The sequence below is a fragment of the Capricornis sumatraensis genome, chromosome 15 (assembly GCF_032405125.1).
Source record: "Capricornis sumatraensis isolate serow.1 chromosome 15, serow.2, whole genome shotgun sequence".
NCBI lineage: Eukaryota > Metazoa > Chordata > Mammalia > Artiodactyla > Bovidae > Capricornis > Capricornis sumatraensis.
This window is the reverse complement of record NC_091083.1, coordinates 59,661,910-59,685,952: the sequence shown is the minus strand read 5'-3', so window position 1 is coordinate 59,685,952 and position 24,043 is coordinate 59,661,910. Positions and strand designations below refer to the sequence as shown.

Genomic DNA, 24,043 nt, shown 5'->3' with positions numbered 1-24,043 from the left:
TTTACTAGCATGTGAGATGAGTGCAATTGTGTGGTAGTTTGAGCATTCTTTGGCATTGCCTTTCTTTGGGATTGGAATGAAAACTGACCTTTTCCAGTCCTGTGACCGCTGCTGAGTTTTCCAAATTTGCTGGCATATTGAGTGCAGCACTTTCACAGCATCATTTTTCAGGATTTGAAATAGCTCCACTGAAATTCCATCACCTCCACTAGCTTTGGTCGTAGTGATGCTTTCTAAGGCCCACTTGACTTCACATTCCAGGATGTCTGGCTCTAGATGAGTGATCACACCATCGTGATTATCTGGGTTGTGAAGATCTTTTTTGTACAGTTCTTCTGTGTATTCTTGCCACCTCTTCTTAATATCTTCTGCTTCTGTTAGGTCCATACCATTTCTGTCCTTTATCGAGCCCATCTTTGCATGAAATGTTCCCTTGGTATCACATATGTATAAATATATGACCTGAAGAAGGACATGGCCACCCATTCCAGGATTCTTGCCTGGGGAATCCCATGGACAGAAGCCTGGTGGACTATGGTTCATGGGGTCACAAAGTGTCAAACACAACTGAGTGACTAACACACACACAAATATATGTGCATGACTTTTTATGTGTGCATATTTAAGAATTTTCTCTTTAAAAATGCAATTTTACTGTTTATAACCTAACAGTATTCTCCTAGAGCATCTTGGTGTCATGTTTTATTTTATGGACGTGCTTTAAGATTTTTAACCAATCTTCTTTTGTTGCACATTTACATCTCATTGTCACATTTTGTTATTTTTACAAAACATGCTTCAGTGAACATATCTGAGCTAAAAGCGTGTGCCATTCAAGCATTGGCTACTTAGCACAAATTCAGACAGGTAGAATTGCTGCTCCAAACCACACAAACAACTTTCGTGTTGCAGTTTATCCATAGCCCAGCAGCATAAGACAGGGCTTAGTGTATTGTTCGTCTCTAATTACCAAGTGCTTGAACATGTGATAGCTTTCCTGGCCATTTCTAGCTCCCTTGTAAGTTGCTTCTTTTCTTTGTCCACTTCTGTTAGCGTCACTGTCAGTTTTTCTTCTTGACTTCAACCTCCTCTTTGACATTAAGAATGTCTATGTCTCTGTCAGCCAACATGTATTCCAAATATATTTTCCTGGTTTATCATTTCCTTCCTTTTATTTATAGTTTTTTTTTTTTTTACCACACACTTAAAAATTGATCTATTGACTTTGTCCTTTAAGCCTCTGAATTTGCAATCATGATTAGAAAGTCCTTCTTGACCTTATGACGATTTAAATATTCCTCTTCACTTTGTTTAGTATGTCTATAGCTTGACCTTTGTATTTACATACTCAATCCGTTCTGGTGTAAGCCCCAGTGCCATTCAGCAAAGAATCATTCTTCTACTGGTTGGATAGGCTGCTGTTGGCCAATAGTAACAATTTAAAAAATTCTTTCCAGGTCAACCTGTTTTTCAGATGTTAGCAGTGGATCTGGATCAAGAAAATACTCCAAACTCTCAAGTGCTTTACTTCCTTGTTTCTCAAACACCGGTACTGAGAGAGAGTGGTTTCCGGATTGACCGTGTTAGTGGAGAAGTGCGACTGTCAGGATGCTTAGATTATGAGGTTATGTGCACTTTATTGCTTTGGAAAAATAAAATGGGTTCTCCCTCTCTGAGCCCCAGACTTAGGGTTTGCATTTGCAGTGAGAAACCCTCTGTGGCTAGACTGGCTACTGAAATTGCTAAAATGGAACATTTCTGTGTTAGATTTCCTTTTCCTATGTTTGAAGGGTTTTGCCTACCTTTTCCTCCTTATGTAGATGGCGCCTCGGTTTACACTACTCATTGAAGCGAGGGATTATGGCCACCCGCCGCTCTCCTCCACAGCCACTGTCCATGTGCACGTGCAAGACAGCAACAACCACTTGCCCAGGTTCACGCAGGACCACGTAAGTCCCCACACGAACAGCCTCCATGCCCCAGGCTTTGTTTGCTGAGGGAATTCCTTCATCACCCAAGATACAGGCAATCTCCAAAATAACTCCAGCTTAGAATCAAGAAGTCAATTGCATTGATAGGGAACCAGTTAATAGCAATCATGTGAGCCTACATTTGTTACTATTTTGGGCCAGAACGGTGTTCAGTGTGTTGACAGGAATCCCTAGGTTTTCACTGGTTGGAGCTGCTGTGTTTTCCATCCTGCAGGTGAGATGGCTAAGGCTCGGGGAAGACAAAGGATCCAGGCTCTGTCCACTTCAGGGCCTCTCACTTTCCACACTGCTGATGTTTTGGAGATGGAGGAAGGGCACAGGGAGGGTGGGGAGGGGCTGTCCAGTGACCTGTACCATGTTGAACAATAGCATCCTTGACCTCTGCCCACTGGAGGCCAGTAGCATCCCAAGTTGTGACAATCAGAAATGTCTGCCACCATGCCCAATTGTCCCAAGCCTGACCCACAATGTTCGGAGCACTGAAATAAGAAGATGGGCAGGCAGACTTGGGCCAGGCCTTCCCCAGCTCACAGGCTCCACACAAGATTTTATATTGGGCTCCACACAAGATTTCACAGGCTGCTAGGTCCTCAGGCTTGAGGAAGGTGCTGGCACTCATTGTCCCAGTCAGTTTGGGAATACGAAACTACTTAAAATGCAGAAGATTACTAAGAGAGGAAATAAAAACCTGTCATGATCTGCTTTTAGTTTCTTAATTTTTCACTCTTCCATATTAATTTTTAAGAGGAAAACGTCCATTGTATTTCTGTCTTTCTTCTGGCCCCTCTCAGGGAGGTCTTTTCTGATGACCTGGTTAAATTCCCAACCTGACCCCCCAACATACATACACTCAATTCTCAGCTCCTTGGGGATGGGATTTTTGCTGTTTTGTTCACAGCATGTAAACCAGAATCTGGTACACAGCAGTCTTTGTTGAATAAACAAATGCTACAAACACTTATTTTTTGTGTCATTAAAAAAAATTAATTGTATAAACTGAAGTTTAAATATTTCCAATGAAAGCACCTCACTTAACAGTATGTAATAACTGAAACATATTTATTATATCTGAGTCTTATTTCAAAATCCTTCTCCAACTTAGTAAAAAGCTGTACTCTCGAAAGTAGGGCTGGAAAAAAAATACACATTGTTATTTTGATGTGCTGGAGAAATTATCTTGTCACCAAAAGTATTGAATAAGGAGCTATTTTAAAGATCTATTATGTATTAGAAAGATTATCACCTTAATTAAAATACATAAGAGCTCTATCCTAGTAGAGTTAGATTTTTGTAGGCAGCATAAAATAAGGTGTGTACTGTTATTCTAAAAAGTGGTGCCTTGCATTGGATAGAAGGGCACTTGTAAAGTTACGCAGCTCTTCAGTTATTTGGGCATCCAATCACAGGGATGAGATAATTTGTTGTTGACACGTTTTCTGCTATAACAGACAGACTTCCAGATCCTTAGTGGTCAAGTTCAATCATAGGAGAAGCATCCAAGTTGTTGTCTCTCTACGTTTTCTTTCTTCTTCTCTGTTCTCTTTTCCGACTGTGTTTCTTTTTCTCCATGACAATGACGATCATCTCTCTCAGTATGACATTCAGATTTCGGAAGGCTGGGCCAGCCAGGGTGTGTTACGTCTCGGGGTTCAAGATGGTGATTCACCATCTACAGCAGCGTGGAGAGTGAAGTTCAACATAACGAAAGGCAACGAAGAGGGACATTTTGACATTTCGACAGATCCTGAGACCAATGAAGGGATTTTAAATGTTATCAAGGTAAATGCAACCGAGAAGGTGGCTGTAGATATCGAGGCCCTTTCTGTTAGGACTCGTGACAATGAAGTAGATGCCAACAGATGATCCATGTGTTCTGAGCACATGGCCTGCTGGATCACAAGTCACCATGGCCAGTGAGGAATGCAGGGCTGTGTGGATCCTCAGCTTTTTGCCTTCATGGCTCCTCCCATCAAAATCATATCAGTATTCAAGATTATTTTTGATATGACCAGTTACTTCAACATTAAATTCTTTGGGTCTGTTTTAGACAAAATTTAGTAGGTTTATGTAGTCCCATCAGTTTCTTTCTCCTGATGTGATAAAATCATCGACGATGTTTTCTCGAACCCCATGAGTGCATTTTTATTCTGGGTTTGAAATAAATTAGAACATTTGCATGGACCCGTAAAAATACTGTGGGCTCCTGACACTATGCCTGCTGTGCCTAATAGAGAGTTGGCCCTGCAATAAAGTATTATTATCTCATTTAACGATGAAGAAACTGAAGCCCAGAGAGGCTGGGTTGGTTTCACGAAGTCACATGACTGGAGTAGGGGTTCTGACTGGAGCAGTCTGACTCTAGCGCCTTTAGTCTTAATTGCTCTCGGTAGACCCTAGAATGACCAGTGCCTCTGGTGTAGTGCAAGTGAGTCAGCCTGGGGGTCAGCTTCAAAGGCAGACCTGAATGAATATATCTGGAGTGGGGCTGATTCTGCTTGTCAGTGTAACAAGCTCCCGGATGATGCCGAGGGGCCATACCACGCTGTGAATAGCAGGGCTCTGTGGGTTTTCCATGCCAAATGCCTGGGGCTGGATTTCCCAAATATTCCTAGTCTTTCAACCCTTTTAAGTCACTGACCACTTTGTCCCCTGAATAGCTATGATCATTAATACCCATATTTCCCTAAGCTCCACTGGGTTTTTGCAGGAGAGTTGTCACATTAATGTTTCATTAGGTTATGGTTTTTGTTGCATTTTTCATTACCCTCTGACTGATGGTGGCTCTTTTCAACCAGGAGGAGGGAGGGGAAAAAAAAAGAACTCTATAAATGATTTGAAAATGGGCTGACAACTGTCTTTTGATCATTATCAAAGACAATGTAAATAATAAATGAAGCACAGAAGCCACAGGCGCTGGGTTAGCAGTGACAACTCATGCTGAGAGGCTCCCTCTGGCCGGCAGAGCCACGGGGACTAATGAAACCTTCTCTCTGGGGTGGCAGCCTTTGGACCATGAGACTCAGCCAGCGTGGAGCCTGGTCGTGGTCGTGGAGAACGAAGAGCCGCTCTTCTCCTGCGAAGGGGAGCAGCTGCGGAGGCCCCAACAGGCCTCGGCCAGCGCCACTGTGAGTGTGCGGGTGACCAATGCCAACGACCCGCCCACCTTCCACCCGGGGACCTTCATCGTCAGTGAGGTCGATGGCGCAGGCCCAGGGACTCAGCTGGGAATGTTCAACGCTACAGATCCAGATCGAACCGCCGGCCAGATAAGGTGGGGAGACTGGAGTGGGAAGGGCGGGAATTCATGCAGAATTAGCCATGTGCCAGAGAGGGTTCCTGTTCAAAACTGGCTCCTTCTACATGCTCCTGAGGGCGACTGCATCCCAGTTGTGAAAATGCCATAAGTCACCCACCCCAGAACTCCCCTAGCCCAGGTTCGATGCCGTTTTCCTTCTGTAGTGTCCTCTGACCCTCGCGGGAGGAATTCACTTGTTCGTTTCCTTTGCATAGAGCACACAATTATTTCACAGTCTTTTTCCTGTGTTAAAATAATTTGTTATGTATTTCTAGTCCCTCTTTACCAAATGTTGTAAACTGGCAGCCTTGTGGCTTCTGGCCAGCAGAAGTGTTTTCAATTGTGGCAAAATGTACATAGAGTTTACCATTATCACTGTTTTCAAGTGTGCGGTTCAGGGATATTGAGTACATTTATACTGTATGTCACATTGCACCTTCCCACCACCCATCTGCAAAATCTCTCCTCCGTCTCTTCATTTCCCCAAATTAAAACTCTGCACCCAGTAAAAAATAAACCCCCCATTCTCCCCCACCTCTAGGACCCTGCACAGCCATTTTTCTTTCTGTCTCTATGCATGTGACTGCTCTAAGTACTTCACACAAATGGGATCACACAGACTTTACTTTTGTGACTGGCATATTTCACTTAGCATACATAGTGTCTTCAAGTTTCATTCATGCTCAGCATGTGCCAGAATTTCCTTCCTTTTAAAGCTGAATAGTATTTCCACTGTGTGTATATATACCACGTTTTGTTTACCCATTCATCTGTTGATACATACTTGGATTGCTTAGTGTTTTGTTTTTTTAAAATGAAGTTGCCACAATCCCCAGGAAGGTGGCAGAGTGGTAAGCACCGGGAACTGGTCTCCCCATCCGGACAATGATGGTGCTGGCAGAATTCGTCTGATGGACTGAATATGGAACTCAGGAACCTGTGGAAGGATTGCAACTTTCAGGGAAGACAGTGCAAACCATGGTTCATTGCGGTTCATCTCGGCTCTTAGCTCAGTACCTTCCTCACATCCAGCCCCATGCAAGGCAGCTGTGCCTCTATCCCTGGAACTGGTTACACAGCCTGTGGGAGCCGGGGTGGGCGAAAAATTAACAGACATTAATTCCCTTCTCATCAGTAATTAATTTAGACATATAAAGATTAAACTCTCCAATTGAAAGACAGAGCTTGGCAGAATGGATAAAACCCACTCCAGTACCCTTGCATGGAAAATCCGATGGACAGAGAAGCCTGGTAGGCTACAGTCCATGGGGTCGCAAAGAGTTGGGCACGACTGAGCGACTTCATTTTCACTTTCTTTTCTTTTATCTTCAAGAGGCTTTCTTGATATCCAAAGACACAAATGGAAAACCTAACACCATATACAGAAATTAACTCAAGGGTTTCCCTGCTGGATCAATGGTAAAGAATCTGCCTGCCAATGCAGGAGACATGGGATCGATTCCTGATCCGGGATGATTCCACACGCAGTGGAGCAACTAAGCCCATGCGTCACAACTGTTGAACCTGTGTTCTAGAGGGGGATGCCATTGTTGAAGCCCTCGTGCGCTAGAGCTGCTCAGCAACCAAAGAAGCCACTGCAATGAGCAGTCTGTGCACCACAACTAGAAAGGAGCCCCTGCTCGCTGCAATTTACAGAAAAGTCTGAGCAGCAACGAAGACCCAGCACAGCCAAAAATAAATAAATAAAATTATTTTAAAAATTAACTCAAAATGGATCAAGTAAGTAAATGTACAACCTAAAATAATACGACTATTCGAAGAAAACCTAGGACAAAACTTCACAGTGCTGGATGTGGCGATCATTTCTTGGAAATGACACCAATGGCACAGATAACAAAAGAGAAGATAGTCAAATCGGACTTCATGAAAACCAAAACTTTTTTTTTTTTTTTTTTGCATCAGAAGACACTATCTACAGAGTACAAAGGCAGAATGGGAGAAAATACTGGCAAGTCATACATCTGATAAGGGATTAATATCCAGAAAATATAGAGAACTTTGAAAACTCAACAAGAGCAACAACAACACCCTGATCCAAAAACGGACAAGAAACCTGACATTTCTCTGAAGAAGATACAAGTGGCAAACAAGCACATGAAAGATGCTCAACATCACTAATCATGAGGGGAATGCAAATCAAAACTGCAGTGAGATACCACTTCACACTCATCAAAAAACCCCAGAAAACAGGCTCTAGGTTCACCAGATTTGAACCACCTCAGTTCAATTGCTGATTCACACTGCTGTACAGCAGAAGACAACATAACATTGAAAAGCAATTATCCTCCAATTAAAAAAAAACACACACAGAAAGGAAAACACGTGTTGGGGAGAATGTGGAGAAATTGGTATCCTTGGGCACTGCTGGTGGGAATATAAGGTGATACAGCCTCTGAGAAAAACAGTAGGGGAGTGCCTCAAAAAATTAAAAGTAGAATTACCATATGATCCAGCAATTCTACTTCTGGGTACATGCCCAAGAGAAGTGAAAACAGGGCCTCAAAGAGATGCTTGTACACCCATGTAGACAGCAGCATTAATCAAAATAGCTAACATGTGGAAGCAACCCAGGGAGACATTGATGATGAATGGGAAAACAAAATGTGGTCCATACATGCAATGGAATATTATTCAGCCTTAAAAATGAACAGAATTCTGTGATATGCTCCAACATGGACGAACCCTAAGGACATTGTGCTAAGTGAAACGTACTATTCACAAAAAGACAAATTCTGTACAATTCCACTTATAGGAGGTACTTAGAGTAGTCAAAACTCATAAAGAAATAAAATATAATGGTGATTTCTAGGGGCTGGCAGGAGGGGAAATGGAGAGTTATTGTTTGGTAGGCATAGAGTTCAATTTTACAAGAATGAAAAGAGCTGTGGAGATGGATGGTGGTGATGGTTGCATAGCAGTGTGATGTATTAATATTTAATCCCACTGAAATGCAATTTAAAATGAGGAAGGTGGTAAATTGTATGTTATGTGCATTTTACTACAATAAAAAGAAAGAGATAATAAAGCTGCCAGCATTTAAAAATCAAGACTATGCTAACAACCTGAATTATCTGAATGTTCTTGAAACAGAGGAAGATTTGGCATTACTAAATCTGTGTCCAATGGGGTCATGATCATTAGGGGCATGGGGGGAGATCCCTTTGACCTCTTGCTCATCAGTTGACATCAATCCTTATCCGACCAGCTTTGCTCATTTCTTGGACCTGCTCAGGACACCCCTGTGTGCACTAGAGTTTGAGATTCTTCCTTAGAGCAATGCTTCTTGACTTAACCATCGAGAAGGACCAGATTTGCTTTTCAAAATTTCCAGTTCACTGTGGAATAATAATTTTTTAAAATATTTAAAAATAAATTACAAAAAAATGATCATGTGCTTGGGGACCACAGTAACGCCACTGACTATAAAAATTTCCTGACGCTTGCTTCTCAGTTTTCTTATCTCCTTGGGGGCAGCTGACCTGGAGTTCTAGACCACCACAGGTCTATGCAGGCAAGTGCTGAGTTAAAGAGGCCCAACTGCAGCATGAATCAGAGTCACTTGGAAGGCCTGTTAAATGCCCTTTGCTGGGTCTCACCCTTGGGGTCTCTGATTTTGAGGTCTTGGATTTGCATTTCTAACAAGTTCCAAGATGATGCTGATGCTCCTAGTCCCTGCCTGGACCTCATCTGGGGGATACCCACAGAGACCCCAAATCTGATTCAGGGCTATATTCCTGTCCCTAGAGTATGGTTGGTCCCTTTGTAAACCCTGACTTGACAAATATCAGACAGAGTTACTGACCTTTTCCGGGGCCTTTAAGTGATGAGGAAGAGAAGGCACATGAAATCCCCTGTCTTTAGCTGTTTTGGGGAGCGACATCCTTTCTGTTTGCCTGGGGGTCCGGGCCTTTCCTTCTGTGGGTCTCTCAGCAGGTAGGTTGGGTTCCGATGGTCCCAGTTGGTTCTGATGGCTGCCATCTGACTCTGACAGATCTTGGGGAATTCTGGTAGGCCAGGTGTGCTCGCCCATTAAAAGGGTTACCAGGTGCACACAGATGAAGCAGGATGTAGACAACCACGTCGCCTGGCTGTATTACCCACGTGTGAATCCTCTAGGCTCCAGGGGTAATATAGTCTTGTGCTTCTGTTGCACAGGAGGGCTTGGCTTAACATGAAGCCACCAGCTCCTGCAGGCAACTGAAGACTGGCTCTGTTCCAGGATGAAATGTTTTCCCCGAGGTGGACAGAGTTATGTGCAGCCCGACAAGGACAGGACACCTGGTGTTCAGTGAATATTGCTCTGACACTCTGGTCGGGCCTCAGGTCTCTGGGCCTTCATCAGAGCCAGGAACACTCCTAACAGAGGTTCTTACAATTTCCCGGATTCACAATGGGAATTGTGTCTGCCATGGTATATTTGGACTTGTCTCTTGATTTAACTTTTTAATTTTAAAAATTACATGTGTTTTCTTCTGCAAGATACAAACTGGCTTATGATCCCGCAAACTGGGTCAGCATAGATGAGCGCTCTGGGGTAGTCATCACTGTGAAGCCGGTTGACCGCGAATCTCCTCATGTCAATGACAGCATTTATGTAATCATCGCTCATGCTGTTGATGATGGTAAGCACTGACCCAGAATTGTCAGAGGGGGCTATGTTTTCTTGCTCCTAAGGGAAATGACACACGTGAGTGTCTTTCAGCACAACTGGGAAAGATATAAACCTTTTTATCATTGTGCATCTATACTGATGATTATTTTTGATGATAATTCTTGAAATGGCAAATTAGGGGGCTATGCCATAGAAAGAGGGGCAGTGTTCATTCAGAAGAGATGATGAGCCTGATAAGGACACAGCCACCACCACAGCATCTTTTTCATCTGTTCTTAAGACAACTCTCTAGCTCTTTGTCAAAGCCAATTGCATATGATAAACATGAGCAGTTTCTCTGCACTTGGACCGTCTTATAAGCTCAGAAAAATGTGACGGTGCAGGACAAATTTGTCATCAACCAGGATCGGTGATTTTTATCAGCATGTTTTAACACTTTTCTCTATAATCTCTCTCAAGGCTGTATTTCTAAACCTACCAAAGCAGAAAGCTAGAAAAATAAAATATATCAAGTAATTTTAATGATTGTATTTAAGAAAATCTGCAAATTAGAATTGTAATAAGAGTTGTCTTATGAACCCAGATTCCCAGGCATACATGGTTGTATATCACATTTGCATAATTAACAGTTGTATAATTGATGTTGCTTAGGGAGATATTAAATCTGTGTTCCTAATTGGCTTTAGGTGAGGGTTCCATAATTCTGTTATGGATATTTTATTGAATGGCACTGTTTTTTCAGTGGAATAGTTTTATTTTTTATTTTTTTTTCTTTTTCTTTTTCTTTTTTTTAATTTTAAAATCTTTAATTCTTACATGCGTTCCCAAACATGAACCCCCCTCCCACCTCCCTCCCCATAACATCTCAGTGGGTCATCCCATGCACCAACCCCAAGCATGCTGTATCCTGCGTCAGACATGGACTGGCGATTCAATTCTTACATGATAGTATACATGATAGAATGCCATTCTCCAAAATCATCCCACCCTCTCCCTCTCCCTCTGAGTCCAAAAGTCCGTTATACACAGCTGTGTCTTTTTTCCTGTCTTGCATACAGGGTCGTCATTGCCATCTTTCTAGATTCCATATATATGTGTTAGTATACTGTATTGGTGTTTTTCTTTCTGGCTTACTTCACTCTGTATAATCGGCTCCAGTTTCATCGGAATAGTTTTAAAAAAATAAATTTTTATTTTGAGGTCATTGTAGACACACATGCAGTTTTTAGAAATAAGGTAGTGGGATCCCAAGTACCTGTTGCCCAGTGTCCTCCAGGGGCGACACCTTGCAAAACTCTAGTGCAGGATCCAGACCAGGATCGCAGTGTGGACCCAGTATAGAAGCTGAGGTCTCCAGAACCACATCACATCCATCCCCCGCTGCTGCTCCCCCCCGCCCCCCGCCTGCTTTAACAACTTCCATGGCTGATATTATCATCTACTCGATAATTGTCCCTCATTCAACAAATGTTTTGTTAACTTATCCTACCCAGATTTTCAAAAGAGCAGGAAAACAGATCCAGCCCTTGCAATAAAGCTTATTGAAAGGGAATTGGCTTCAGTGTCTCCGTGGAGTGGTTCTTTTCTGCAGAGGCCGAGAGCGCTCATTCGCAGGCGTCTGTGTGCTTGAGCAGCCTCTGGAATTAATCAGCAGCCCTGCTGGGATATCCTCCTCCCCACCCAGGTGTCCCTCCACAGACGGGAACGGGGACCATGCTGCTCTTCCTGTCAGACGTCAACGACAACGCTCCCATGCTCCGCCCGAGCTCTCAGCACCTGGAAGTCTGTCAGTCTGCAGGAGACAAACCCCTCCTCATCGAGGCGGAGGACAGCGACCTAGAGCCCTACTCCAACCCGTTCACCTTCAAATTGGACAGCACGTGGGGAGACACTGAAGACATGTGGAGACTGGGGGAAAACAGGGGTGCGTATCACACTGGCCAGAGAGAAAGGCTGGAAAAGGACAGAAACCTGACTCACACACACTCAGGCCAAGGGGAATGTGCTAGCTTATGTCACCAAGAAAGGGGCAGGTAAGCCTGTGTCCCAGCAGACCTGGGTGCACAGAGGACTTCCTGGCGGTGGTGGCTCTTGACCTTGGCTTTGTGGTCCCTTCGTCTGCAGGCAGGCTCTCCTTTGGAGACAGTAGGGTGGCAGGAGTCCCTGGGACTCTTTCTGGTGCCTGGCAAGAAGGTGTACATCATCACAAGGCTTGAGCCACCTGCCCTGCTCAACCCTGGGTGGGGATTGGGAGGGCAGATGTACTGGATGGCTGGTTCTGAGCCCAAACCTGGACCGGGCTGGGATCTGGGCTTAGCCCCTCCTGATCCACACGGGCAAAGAGTTCAGAAAGTGTGGGTGCCCCTAAAGAAAAACTGGGGTGCTGTTTCCATAGCCATGAGTAGACAGTTCACAGTGAGTCCTGAGCCCTTCTAGAGAATCATCAACCTGAGGGTGGTCTTGGGAACCACTTTACATGCAGCTGGTGTCCATGGGGGAGAAGGCAATGGCACCCCACTCCAGAACTCTTGCCTGGAAAAGCCCATGGACGGAGGTGCCTGGTAGGCTGCAGTCCATGGGGTCGCTAAGAGTCGGACACGACTGAAGCGACTTAGCAGTAGAAGGTGTCCATGAGAGAGAGTGGTCATGGCCACCTCAAACTTCCTACAGAGCCTGGCACGAGGGAGGCATTAAGAAATAACCCCCGAGCAGCTGAGCGAATGAACACAACGCAGCTAAGGTCCCCCTCCCTCTGCAGGTTATTCAGTGGAACTTCTAATGCAGAGAACCCTTCCACTTGGTGACTACTCTGTGCCGCTTCTCATCGGAGACAAACAGGGACTTTCCCAGAAGCAGACTGTCCACGTGAGGGTCTGCTCCTGTCCCGATGGATTCACCTGTGCGGAGCCCCTCGTCTCGAGAGCTGGGGTCCTGCCGGGCGCCCTGGTCCCTCTCTGTGTAGCGTTCCTGGCTCTGGCAGGTCAGCATAGACAGGAGCTGTCCTGGGAATGCAGCTCCTCTCCCTGGGTATAAGCCAAGGGCATAGAGTCCTCAGGGGTGGGGAGCGCAGATGGCCGAGGTCAGTGGGGTGCCTTTGAGAATGACCCCCAGGCTCATGGGAGGCCCAGGCTTGGATGGGAGGTTTCTACCCTGGTCAGACAGGCTGCCTGCCTGGCAAGGGGGGCTTCTGCTCAGTAGCAGACTTTATAGCAATGGAACCTAGAGACAGACACTGTCTAAGGACAGCGGTCCACTGTCTGTGGATTCCTGCCAAGCAGGAGATGCGGGTTCAATCCCTGGGTCAGGAAGATGCCCTGGAGAAGGAAATGACAACCCGCTCCAGTATTCTTGCCTGAGAAATCCCATGGGCAGAGGAACCTGGCGGGCTATAGTCCATGGGGTCGCAAAAAGTCAGACATGACTGAGCAACAGAGCAGAGGTGATTTTAATAGCTGAGGACAGCAATGTACACAAGCTCCCAGGCTTGGCAAAGGCTAACAAGGAAGCTCAATTTTCAAGGAGATAGTAGAATATTGCTGGTCACATAGTATTACTCAATCAGTCCGACAAATCAGACCTCTCACCTACTGTGCCCCAGGCTGTGCTAAGCGCTGAGGCTGCAAAGACTGATGAAGGTTCAGCTTGCCCCCATGAGCCCCCAGCCGAGTTCTATGCCAGCAGCGCAGGCTCCTGTGGGAGGGAACCTCTGATCGGCCGGAGCTCCGGCATCTCCTCTCCTTCTCGTCTCGTCACAGCCGCTCTGCTCCTCCTGCTGCGATGCCGCCTTGTGTCTGAAGCCAAGGGGCAGGGTCGCTCCGTGCCACAGGATGAGGGGATCCAGACCCTGATCGCGTGGAACGAGGAGAGCAGAGCCGATCCTCCCCAGGTAGTGGAGCTGGACTGTGACTCATGAGGACCATGCGGTAGGCCCTCCATACTGCTCTCATTCACCACCCCTCATGTCATCATCTCGTCACACTTGTCTAGGGCACTGGCTCTCAACTGGGGGCAATTCTGACCCCCATCCCCACCCCAGGGGATAGCTGGCAGTGTCTAGAGGTGTGTTGGTGGTTACAACTCAACTGCGAGTGCAGAGTTGGCCGGGGAGGTGGGGGCGGGTGATGCTGTTGTGTCTGGTGGGTAGAACCAACCGGGGGACATGGCAGGCTGTTCTGCTGTGCTCAGGACAGCCCCCATGACAGAGAAGTCACCTGCCTGAGTGTTAGCAGTGATGAGGCCGAGAAACTTTATTTAGGGCAAATGACATTTTCAGGTGAGTTTCTCTAGTATTACTAACAGCAGGTACCAATTATGTCCTTGTAGCCAGTGGTAAATAAGGCTGCCCCACTGTGTCCACACTTCCCTGTTATTCCATCTTATGTGAATAGAATACACCAGCCTGCATCCACACACTGGGCACATTGCATACTGTTGAGAAGATTCCCTTCATCTAGACACCATCACTGATTCCACCTGCCTTCTCCTTGTCTGCCACCGGACACGCCCCCTGATCAAAAGGGTCTGCAGGACACAACGGGGTCCTCCCCTCTCTGTGGGGAAGCCAGTGAGCCCTTAGAAAAGAAATCCAGGCCTTTCCTGGTGGTCCAGTGGTCAAGAATCTGCCTGCCAGTGCAGGAGAAGAGACACTGGTTCGATCCCTGGTCTGGGAAGATCCCACATGCTGCAGAGCAACTGAGCCCGTGGGCCACAACTACTGAGCGTGTGCCCGAGAGCCTGCGCTCTGCAACAAGAGAAGCCACCACAGTGAGAATCCCAAGCACCGAGATGAAGAGTAGTCCCCACCTGGAGCAACTAGAGAAAGCCCTCGCAGCAACAAAGACCCACCACAGCTGAAATAATAAATAAATCAGTCTTTTTAAAAGAGAAGAAATCCAGCACTTCTCAACTTCCGAGTCCCTCGGTGAGTATTTGTTGAGTGAGAAATGGATAAGGCTCCACACAGCACTGCCCACCGCGGTAACCCCAAGAGCCATCACTGAGGTTTGGAAGAGGGCAAGGACCAGTTTTGAGATGCTGAGGCTGATTGCAACAAGGTTTTCTCTTTGGTTGCTTGGTTTTTGTTGTTGCCATCACTTCAGGTGAACCGCTAAACAACAAGAAACTTCACTTCCTGACCAGCGATTACAAAGTGTCCGCTTGTCAGGGTTGCCCTCCTGCTTCACAGAACAGGCTGTGTTTTCCAGGCTCAGGATGCTGTCTGTGATGCCAGAGGGGAGACATTACTCCCTGTTCTCTGTGTTTAATGCCGCCATCTGTAATTTCAGCCCCAGTCATATTTCTTTCCCTCTGTCCCACAGGGAAGATCATACCTCAGGGATCACATGCCAGCCCTGTCCATCAGCCCAGCCGAGGCGGGCGCCAAGCTGGGAGCTAAGGTGAGTGTGGCTCGTTTGCTGCTTGTGTTGAAACAAGAGGGGTGACTTCGATGATCATTCAATGCGAGGGGGACACCATGGCTACTCCCCCACCCACATCCTGGGAAGTCCCCCTACAGGCCCACGCCACACCTGCTTTCACCCCACCCCCACCTGCAAAACCCCTGCAATTCTGCTCAGCCTCACATGCCTTTGCTCCCAGCTCAAGTGTTGGATGGCTCAGGGCCACACTCCAGTCCGTCCAATGCTAATTTCATGACTTTAAACATTATTTCCTTTAAATGGACTTGTGTCCAAAAGAAGTGCATTTCTTTAAACAGGAAATTTAATATTTCAATTGTAAGCAGAAAACAAGTTTTACTTGTATAAAGAGCAGGTGGGTGAAACATAGACACAATAGAAATAGAACCCTGTAATTCTAGGTAGAAAATGTGGAAAGAGAGAGGGAACCAGGACAGGCTGGCACCTGACGGACACTTCCTCCTTGATGTCATTAGGAGCACGGATGAGGAATTAGACAGGAACTGATTTTTCTTACCACGCAGTTCAGTGTCATTTGAAACCCTGTTCCCAGTCTGGCTAAACTTTCCCTTCTCTAAGCGGATGAAGACTCCACTTTAGAAAAGACCAAGTTGACCCAGGGCTGCTTTCATTTATTGTGCAGGCACCTGGCTGGGGAGAGCAGGGCCAGGGCCAGAGGGCATCTGCCCACCACTCCATGTTCCCAGAGGGAGGGAGTACGGAGACTCCTGGGGAGGGCTGGCAGGGGCCTCTCTTCCTTGACTGGTCTATAAGCTTCTGGAGGCCAGAGCTCCTGGTAAGCACAGTAAGAACTCCTCTGGCCCACTAATCGTGCCCTGGGGTTTGCACTCTGCAAGTATAATCCCTGCATCTTTACCAGAGGGTACTTGCTCCCCCATCTGCAGGGGAGGACACCAAGGCTGCTCTTCTATTTTCTGGTGGATCTCTAGGTTCCCTTTATGATGTCCTGCAAATAGTCAGTGTACCTGTTGTGGCTGGTTTGATAGTCAGCCATTTACACACCTTCCCTCAGTGAGAGTGTCACTTATGATTATCAGGTGACCTGCTATTTTAAAATCTGTGACAAGGCACAGACTTCCTTAGAACTGTTACTGAGGACCTGTGCCTGCTTTATTTTTTTTTGAAATTTCATTTCATGATTGAAGGGCTTATGTTAAAAATAGAAACCCAAAGCAAAAATTGTCCACAATCCCATCCCTAGATCTAAACAGTTTCATCTGTCTGTGTCAGCTTCTAGATCTTGTGTGCATATTCAGTTGGCAGGTGTCTATAATATCATCCATAGAATGTTAGAATCTTCACGTCACGTTGGGTCACATATACCCACTTTATTTTATTCTTTTTTTCTTGCTTCTCTTCACCTTTCCTTTTTTACTTCCATTTCCCCTCCCCCTCATCATAATGCTAATTTTTATTTGCATGTGAGTATCTGAGCAGGAAAAGGTGTAGCTTCTTTATTTTCACCCAGAGGGAAATGCGTTACCTTTGGAGCAAACCAGCGTTTTCCCCTAGGATATAAAAGAAACACTACCTTCTCCATTGAGTGCATCTGACCAAGTACACCTTGTCCTGGGAACTCCAGTGAGCTGCATGGCTTTGCTCCTGCTGCTGGGACTTCACTGGTGATGGACAGTGGGTTCCCTTCTAGAAGGTTCTGTGATTCTGGTAGAACAAACACATACTGGTGAAAACCTTCTCATATATCTAACTAACTATTGTGATTGTTGGTTGTTACTGAGTTGTTATTTGATAGCTCTGATCAAATATGACAGCCACAAATAAATACATTTCTCTGTGTTCATGTCCGGGTATCAGAGGTCATCTATAAGATCAAGAGCAGTGGCCTTGGCCCTAACCAACTTCCAGTTCAGTGACTCCACGCCTCTTGCCAAACTGATCCGTGTCCTTATATACTCCATGTACACATTCTAAAACTATAGCTGTGCTTTTTAAGATGACTTTTCAGGCTTACACACGGTTGTAAAAATAGTTCAGAGTTCCTGTATGCCTTCCACACAGCTTTCCCCAAGATGATAGTCTACCTAGTATGTTATCAAAACCAGAAAACTGACTTTGGTATGACACCATTGACACAGGCCTCAAATACAGACCTTATTTGGACTTCATTAGTGTAGCTAGCTCAGAGAAGGCAATGGCACCCCACTCCAGTACTCTTGCCTGGAAAATTCCATGGATGGGGGAGCCTGGAAGGCTGCAGTCCATGGAGTCGCGAAGAGTCGGACACGACTGAGCAAATTCACTTTCACTTTTCACTTTCATGCATTGGAGAAGGAAATGGCAACCCACTCCAGTGTTCTTGCCTGGAAAATCCCAGGCATGGCGGAGCCTGGTGGGCTTCCATCTATGGGGTCGCACAGAGTCGGACATGACTGAAGTGACTTAGCAGCAGCAGCAGCAGTGTAGCTAGCTATTAGTTTAACAAAAAATTTCCTCTTCTGACACGAGCTAAAATGGGTTCTCAAGGGCCAAAGAGTCATTGTTTTCATGACGGAAAGCTTTTAAGAAAAAATTCAAGTGCTCTATAATTCATTATTTTTCTCAGGCTACATTTGAGCCAAGATAAAAATGAGTTCTTCTCTTTTGCACAAACATGATTCCATGAATCGTTGAAAGGGCTTGTGCATTGATAGGTGTGTCCCTCTGACCGTGGAAGGGTCAGCTTCATAGGCATGGAACCCAGTCAGTCCCACAGGCCCCTGTGCTCAGAAGGGCCTTGTACTTGGTTAATACTCTCCTGTCACCATCTTGAAACACTTCGTATCTGGCAAGGGGCTCACATTTTTTGTGCTGGGTCCTTCCAATTATGTAACCAGTCTTGGGTCTTAGGGATGAATGGGCCACATTCACAGACTTTGAGGCCACACTCTCAGCATACCGTGAGTCTGATGTGAATTTTGTAGACCCAAGATGGGCTTGAAAATCTCATATTTTCGTGTTCCATCCGCACAAAGCAACTATAAAACTCACCCATGGGTTTCTGCTAGGAATACCTACACTGCTATCATTAGACAGAGAAGGCAATGGCACCCCACTCCAGTACTCTTGCCTGGAAAATCCCATGAACGGAGGAGGCTGGTAGGCTGCAGTCCATGGGATTGCTAGCAGTCGGACATGACCAGGCAACTTCACTTTCACTTTTCTCTTTCATGCATTGGAGAAGGAAATGGCAACCCACTCCAGTGTTCTTGTCTGGAGAATCCCAGGGACGGGGGAGCCTGGTGGGCTGCCGTCTATGGGGTCGCACTGAGTCGGACATGACTGAAGCGACTTAGCAGCAGCAGCAGAAGCTATCATTAGATACCTTTAGTGCAGAAACAGGAGGCCTTATGGTTACAAGAATTTCTAGTTATGTGTTTGCATCTTGGGTAACTTATATGAAACCAATAAATAATTCATTTTTTTTACTTTAATTAATTTTTCATTTTCTAAAATAATTTCAGGGTCATGGCGTGTTTTTTGAGCCAAGTGTGAGAAACAAATACTCTACTCCTGTAAGTACCAATGAAGAAGTTACCATGAAAAGAGTGACCTTACGGTCCTGGCAGCCGTGGGAAGCCCTGAAAATGGGAAACTGGGAAGGGGGAAGGTGGTAAAAATACACCCGACCAACATCCAAATAAGCTGAAAGCAGTGAATGTGGGAAGCAGTGAAAAAAGTGAAAGTGTTAGTCAGTCAGTCCTGTCTGACTCTTTGCAGCCCTATGGACTGTAGCCCACCAGGCTTCTCTGTCCACGGGATTCTCCAGGCAAGAATACTGGAGTGGGTAGCCATTACCTTCTCCAGGGGGTCTTCCCAACCCAGGGACTGAACCTGGGTCTCCTGAATTGGCAGGCGGATTCTTTACGGTCTGAACCATGACTTCTAGGGAGCAGATGGGAACTGAGTAAAGTACTTACCTCCAGACCTGAAAGCACCAGAGGATTTCAGTCCCTGACAAGTTTCTTTTGCTGCTGAGAAGCTAGGAACTTGGTGAAGGCCTGAGTATTCTTTTGCTTTGATTCTTTATGGATTTATAGAAGTTTTGAACTAAGGGGACCATAGGGGCCACTAGTCCATTTCCTCCTAAACCTTTCTTTTTTTCTTCCCACCTTTATTTATTTTTATTTTTTTACTTTACAATACTGTATCCTTCTTTACCAATGAGATCTTACAAAGAATGCAATTATAAATAAAATAGGAAAGAGCAGCTTTTTATTAGTACTGATTTTGAAGTGCAATGCCATTTACAACATACACCTGTTACCAAAGCAACAAATAAAAACAGTGATTCAACTGGAAACAATAACAATAAAAAGAAAGTTGGCTATAGTGGAGGAAGTTTGCAGAGTTCTTCCTTAGAACCTAATTCATTGCCTCACATTGTTGAAATCTATTCTTAACGTGTCAAGAAAATTTCAATTTATGACAATAAACAGTTTCAGATATCTTTAAGGGAGCTCAGCTTATCGTATCAGGTTCTCTTGATTTAGCAAACAAGTGATAAAAAGCTTCATTCAAGTTTCATAAAAGCAAATTATAATATTTTTGCTTTTATTAACATGTTGGGAGGCCTCAGTTAAAAAGATGTAAGCCCTTCTCCATTATATTGGAAAAATAACATTAAATATTATTATTAAAACAACTTTCACATAATTAGAATGAAATTCAAACACTCTTGCTGAAGTACCTTCGAGGAGTCGTGGGTCCTGGGAACATGCATGAAGCCAGGTCCTCCGTTCCGAGTGGCTGGGGGAGGGAAACTGTGCTCTTGGCCTTGACAGAGTCACGTGCGGTAAGTGCAGCAAAATGAAGCAAAAGCAGCAAAAAGTGGCGTGTGGTGGAACTTAAAATCTACTCAAGCAAAAATCGACCCTGAGTTGCCCTGGAGACTGGTGCTGTGCCTTCCACCAGACTGGGAAGGACCACAGGATCTGACGAGCAAGCACGTTGGAGGAAGGGCCTATGTCTCTTGTATCCTCCTCCGAGAGGCCCACGGAGCTGGAGGGCAGTGACTGAGGACACAGCGTCGCCAGGCAGCAGGTCTCCAGGGTTGCTGGTAGGGGTTATCCCTGCTATCTCTTTGGCTAGGAGTGTTTAGTTCAGTTCGCAATGGTGATAGGATGGGTTTATGTGTATAGACAGATACGGGTACAGACAGGTGTGTGTATATCTTCATGGACATGTAAAATTATCCCAAACTTCACAGTGTTTTATACACATCTTCTGGAGTATACAAAGTGAAAGTGAAGTCGCTTAGTCATGTCCGACTCTTTGCGACCCGTGGACTGTAGCCCACCATGCTCCTCTGTCCATGGGATTCTCCAGGCAAGAATACTGGAGTGGGTTGCCATTTCCTTCTCCAGGGGATCTTCCCGACCCAGGGATCGAACCCAGGTCTCCCACATTGCAGGCAGACGCTTTAACCTCTGTACCACCAGGAAGCCCGGAGTATACAAAGTACCCCTAAATTCAGGGGTGATGAGAAGTCATTGCAGCTGTAAAAGTCACCAATGTGTTTCTGAAAGTGAAAGTGAAGTCACTCAGTCGTGTCCCACTCTTTGGGACCCCATGGACTATGGCCTACCAGGCTCCTCCATCCGTGGGATTCTCCAGGCAAGAATATTGGAATGGGTTGCCATTTCCTTCTCCAGGGAATCTTCTCAACCCAGGGATCGAATCTGGGTCTTCTGCATTGCAGGCAGACACTTTACCCTCTGAGCCACCAGGGAAAGCTCTCATGTCACTCTCCAATTTAAACCCACCTGACAGCTGGCCGTTGTCCCGGGATGGTCTGCAGCCCTGAGACCTGCGGTCGTCTGGTCTCTCTTGCACTGTCCTCCGCCTGCAGGTCTGGGCTGCCTCCAGCCTCCTGGCCTCTGCTGGCCTTCCCTCCTCTTCCTGAGAGGCCCCAGGTACAGGCGGCCTCTCTTGCACCTTGCATGCTCATCACTACATTCCTCTCACCTTGGGTGGAGGCCCTGCACCTGTGTGAGGCTGAGTGAGGGGCTGCTTGGCCTCACCTGCATGGGCCTGACTACACGATGCAGGTGGGGGTCTCTGGGGTCCCAGGTGGCCCCCACGTGGGGCATGCTAAGCCCACCTCATGGCTCTACCCCACTCCTCAGCCATAACTTGAGACCCGGGTCCATGAGAGAGAGAAGGCCGCTCGGCACCCTGTGCGCACAAGGTGCGGCTGACCTGCCAAGGCAGGAGGAGGGGGATTGGAACCTGAGATGAGCTGTGTGTTGTGGGGACAGGCAGTGAGATGAGCTTCCCCATGTGGGACAGTCAGCCTCTTGCTGATTCACGTTTGTGGACCAGACCCAAACCCTGCTGGCCAGGCTCACTCGGCTTCCTTCTACCCTGGAAGCCAAGGCGTGGAGGGTCCACCAGTCCATCAGTCAAAACCGGCAGGGCTGCCCTTTCTCCCTGCACACATGGAGGTGACATCTGGTTAAACTGTCCTCGGCCTGTTGTCCCCTCCAGGAGAGCTGAGACAGTCCTCCACCTGGTGGTGGCCCCCGTGTGCCAGCCAGCAGAGGCCATCAACTGAGGGGAGCTGTGAGCTGACTCCGATAGGGTTAGGACTCTTTTCTTCACTTTTCAGGTTTGGCTTGATACCGCGGTGCCCAGAGGACCCCTGGAAATGAGAGCAGGAGTGATGGCGGAGGTGCTGAGTCAGGTGAGAGGCCCCCAACTCTGCAGATGCCGCGTTAGAGGGTCTGGGTGCTCATCGGAGCCTCCTGGGGACCTGTTTTGTGAGACGTGCCTGGGGGCCCCTTCCTCTGGCTATTAGAGTGGATGAAGACGGGTCATGGGAAGTGAGAACCCTTCTAGTTTAGTCCCTGGTTATCATTACATGTCATCTTGCTTACCCACATTCACATCTGTGTATCTGCCCTCTCCACCCCACACAGCTGTGCCCTGTGGATGGAGCGGGTGGGGACCAGTTCACCGTCTGACTGGGCTGAAGGAGGCTGCTTCCTGCTGAGGCCCATCCTCCTGTCCCCCAGGCAGGCAGGGAGCCTTCATTAGTGCAAACTTGGAGCTGAGCTGGGTGGTGTGAGAGGAGGGAAAAACAGCAGATTAGAAGGCCCAGTGCTTTCCCTTGTGAGCCTTCTAACTTAGTTGGGGTTTATGATGAATTATTGATCTCACAGGGCTTCTAAACTGCTGAATCAGGGCTGGAAGCTTCTGTTGTCACAGGCCTTGGGAGCTTTGAGCACAGAACCCCTGCAGACCCTGGTTTGCTGTGTGCTCACCAGTCCCATCCTTAGTTATCTACTTGGCTGCACTGAGGGAACATGACGGGACTGATGACACCCCGGTCCCAGCCCCTGGATCCACCTGTCAGCTGGCTTCCCACCACCACCCATGCCCCAAGGCATAGGGCCACACGGTGACCACAGTCCCTGCCGGTGTGTGATGTAAGGATGAAGTTTCCCAGGTACTGTGGTCAGCAGGTCTGGGCACCAGTAGATTCAGGGCCAGGAGACGATATTCCCACTAAATGGAGAGCCTGGAGGAGCCCCCGCGAGCCGAGCAAGGTGGACACAGCTGGCTGAGAGCCTGGGGACATGGTGTGTGTGGGGGTCTGATTCTGAACGTCTTCAGGTCCTAGATGAGTTCATTCTCACACAAATGCTGTGAGCCAGTGATGGCTTAGAAGAGTCTTGTAAACCCATCCCCACCTCAACCTATGAAACAGGCTCAGACTTCCATTAGCAACCTTCTAGGGTATTTGAAGTTCAACAGGGGAAAGCCCTTTAACCTCACCCATCCGTCCATCCCACAAACATGTATTGAGGATGGTCATTCAAGGTGACAGCAGGCATAGGGCCAGGAGGGGAGGTCTCAGGCCTTGGTGAGGGATGAGTCTACCCTAAGAGGGTGGAAGGGGTGGGCGGTTTTCTTCCGTGTTCCCGTCATCCTGCCCAGGTCAGGGGCACCATCATTGTCAGTGTTCCCTCCCTGAGATGAGGAGGAGTGTGACGGGGTCCCTCCCCTGAGCTTGCTGCCTTATCTGAGTCTGTAGAAAGGCCTGTGATGGGACAGGCCACGGCACTCACCTGCTCTCCCTGGTTCCCCTCCAGCAGCTCTGTGGCACCCACGACCCCGAGGGTGATCTTGGCTACCCACCTCACGTCTATGCAGAGGAGGGCGAGTGTGAGCAAGCAGACAGCCTCAGTTCTCTCACCTTCTCTGAACATGACCTACCGCCTGACTTGCTGGACTCTTTGGGGCCAAAGGCTGCTCCGCTAGAAGAAATATATTCTGAGTCAGCTTTTCGTTCCTAAAAAATGCATATTTTGGTGAATTGGAATAATTCACAAGGGGAAATCACTATTCTAGAATGCTTTTCTCCTTTTGTTTTTTAAACATTACCTTCTAGTTCTAACAGAATGAGGGTAAACTGAGTCTGGATTAAATGATTGGAGATTCTGGGACATCTTGAACCAAAACAAAACAGCAGGCCATACTTTTAAAAAAATTTGTCAGGCATATTTTCTAGAGAAATTTCAATTTAATTGTGTAATTCCTTGCTTCCATGAGCAGGCCAACTCTGAGAATATATGAAATATAATCCACAGATTACCCCAATTATTTGAGAACAATAGGTAATGCTGGGGAAAACTACAGGTAAAACTGGGAAAAGATTTTTAAGTGCTTACTTAAATTTCTTTAT

The 24,043-nt window shown here is 46.6% G+C and overlaps 1 protein-coding gene across 1 annotated transcript in view; it reads left to right on the top strand.

Moving 5' to 3' along the window:
* Window positions 1–23,654, top strand: part of CDH26 (cadherin 26) — a 48,935-nt gene extending 25,281 nt beyond the window's left edge. Inside the window, exons 6-16 of the mRNA XM_068986789.1 lie at window positions 1,458–1,624; window positions 1,821–1,949; window positions 3,585–3,770; window positions 4,994–5,262; window positions 9,787–9,929; window positions 11,604–11,843; window positions 12,678–12,899; window positions 13,675–13,805; window positions 15,238–15,315; window positions 21,965–22,039; window positions 23,451–23,654. Coding sequence (XP_068842890.1) covers window positions 1,458–1,624; window positions 1,821–1,949; window positions 3,585–3,770; window positions 4,994–5,262; window positions 9,787–9,929; window positions 11,604–11,843; window positions 12,678–12,899; window positions 13,675–13,805; window positions 15,238–15,315; window positions 21,965–22,039; window positions 23,451–23,654 — 1,844 coding nt within the window. The remainder of the gene's footprint in view (window positions 1–1,457; window positions 1,625–1,820; window positions 1,950–3,584; window positions 3,771–4,993; window positions 5,263–9,786; window positions 9,930–11,603; window positions 11,844–12,677; window positions 12,900–13,674; window positions 13,806–15,237; window positions 15,316–21,964; window positions 22,040–23,450) is intronic.
* The last annotated feature ends 389 nt before the right edge of the window (window positions 23,655–24,043 follow it).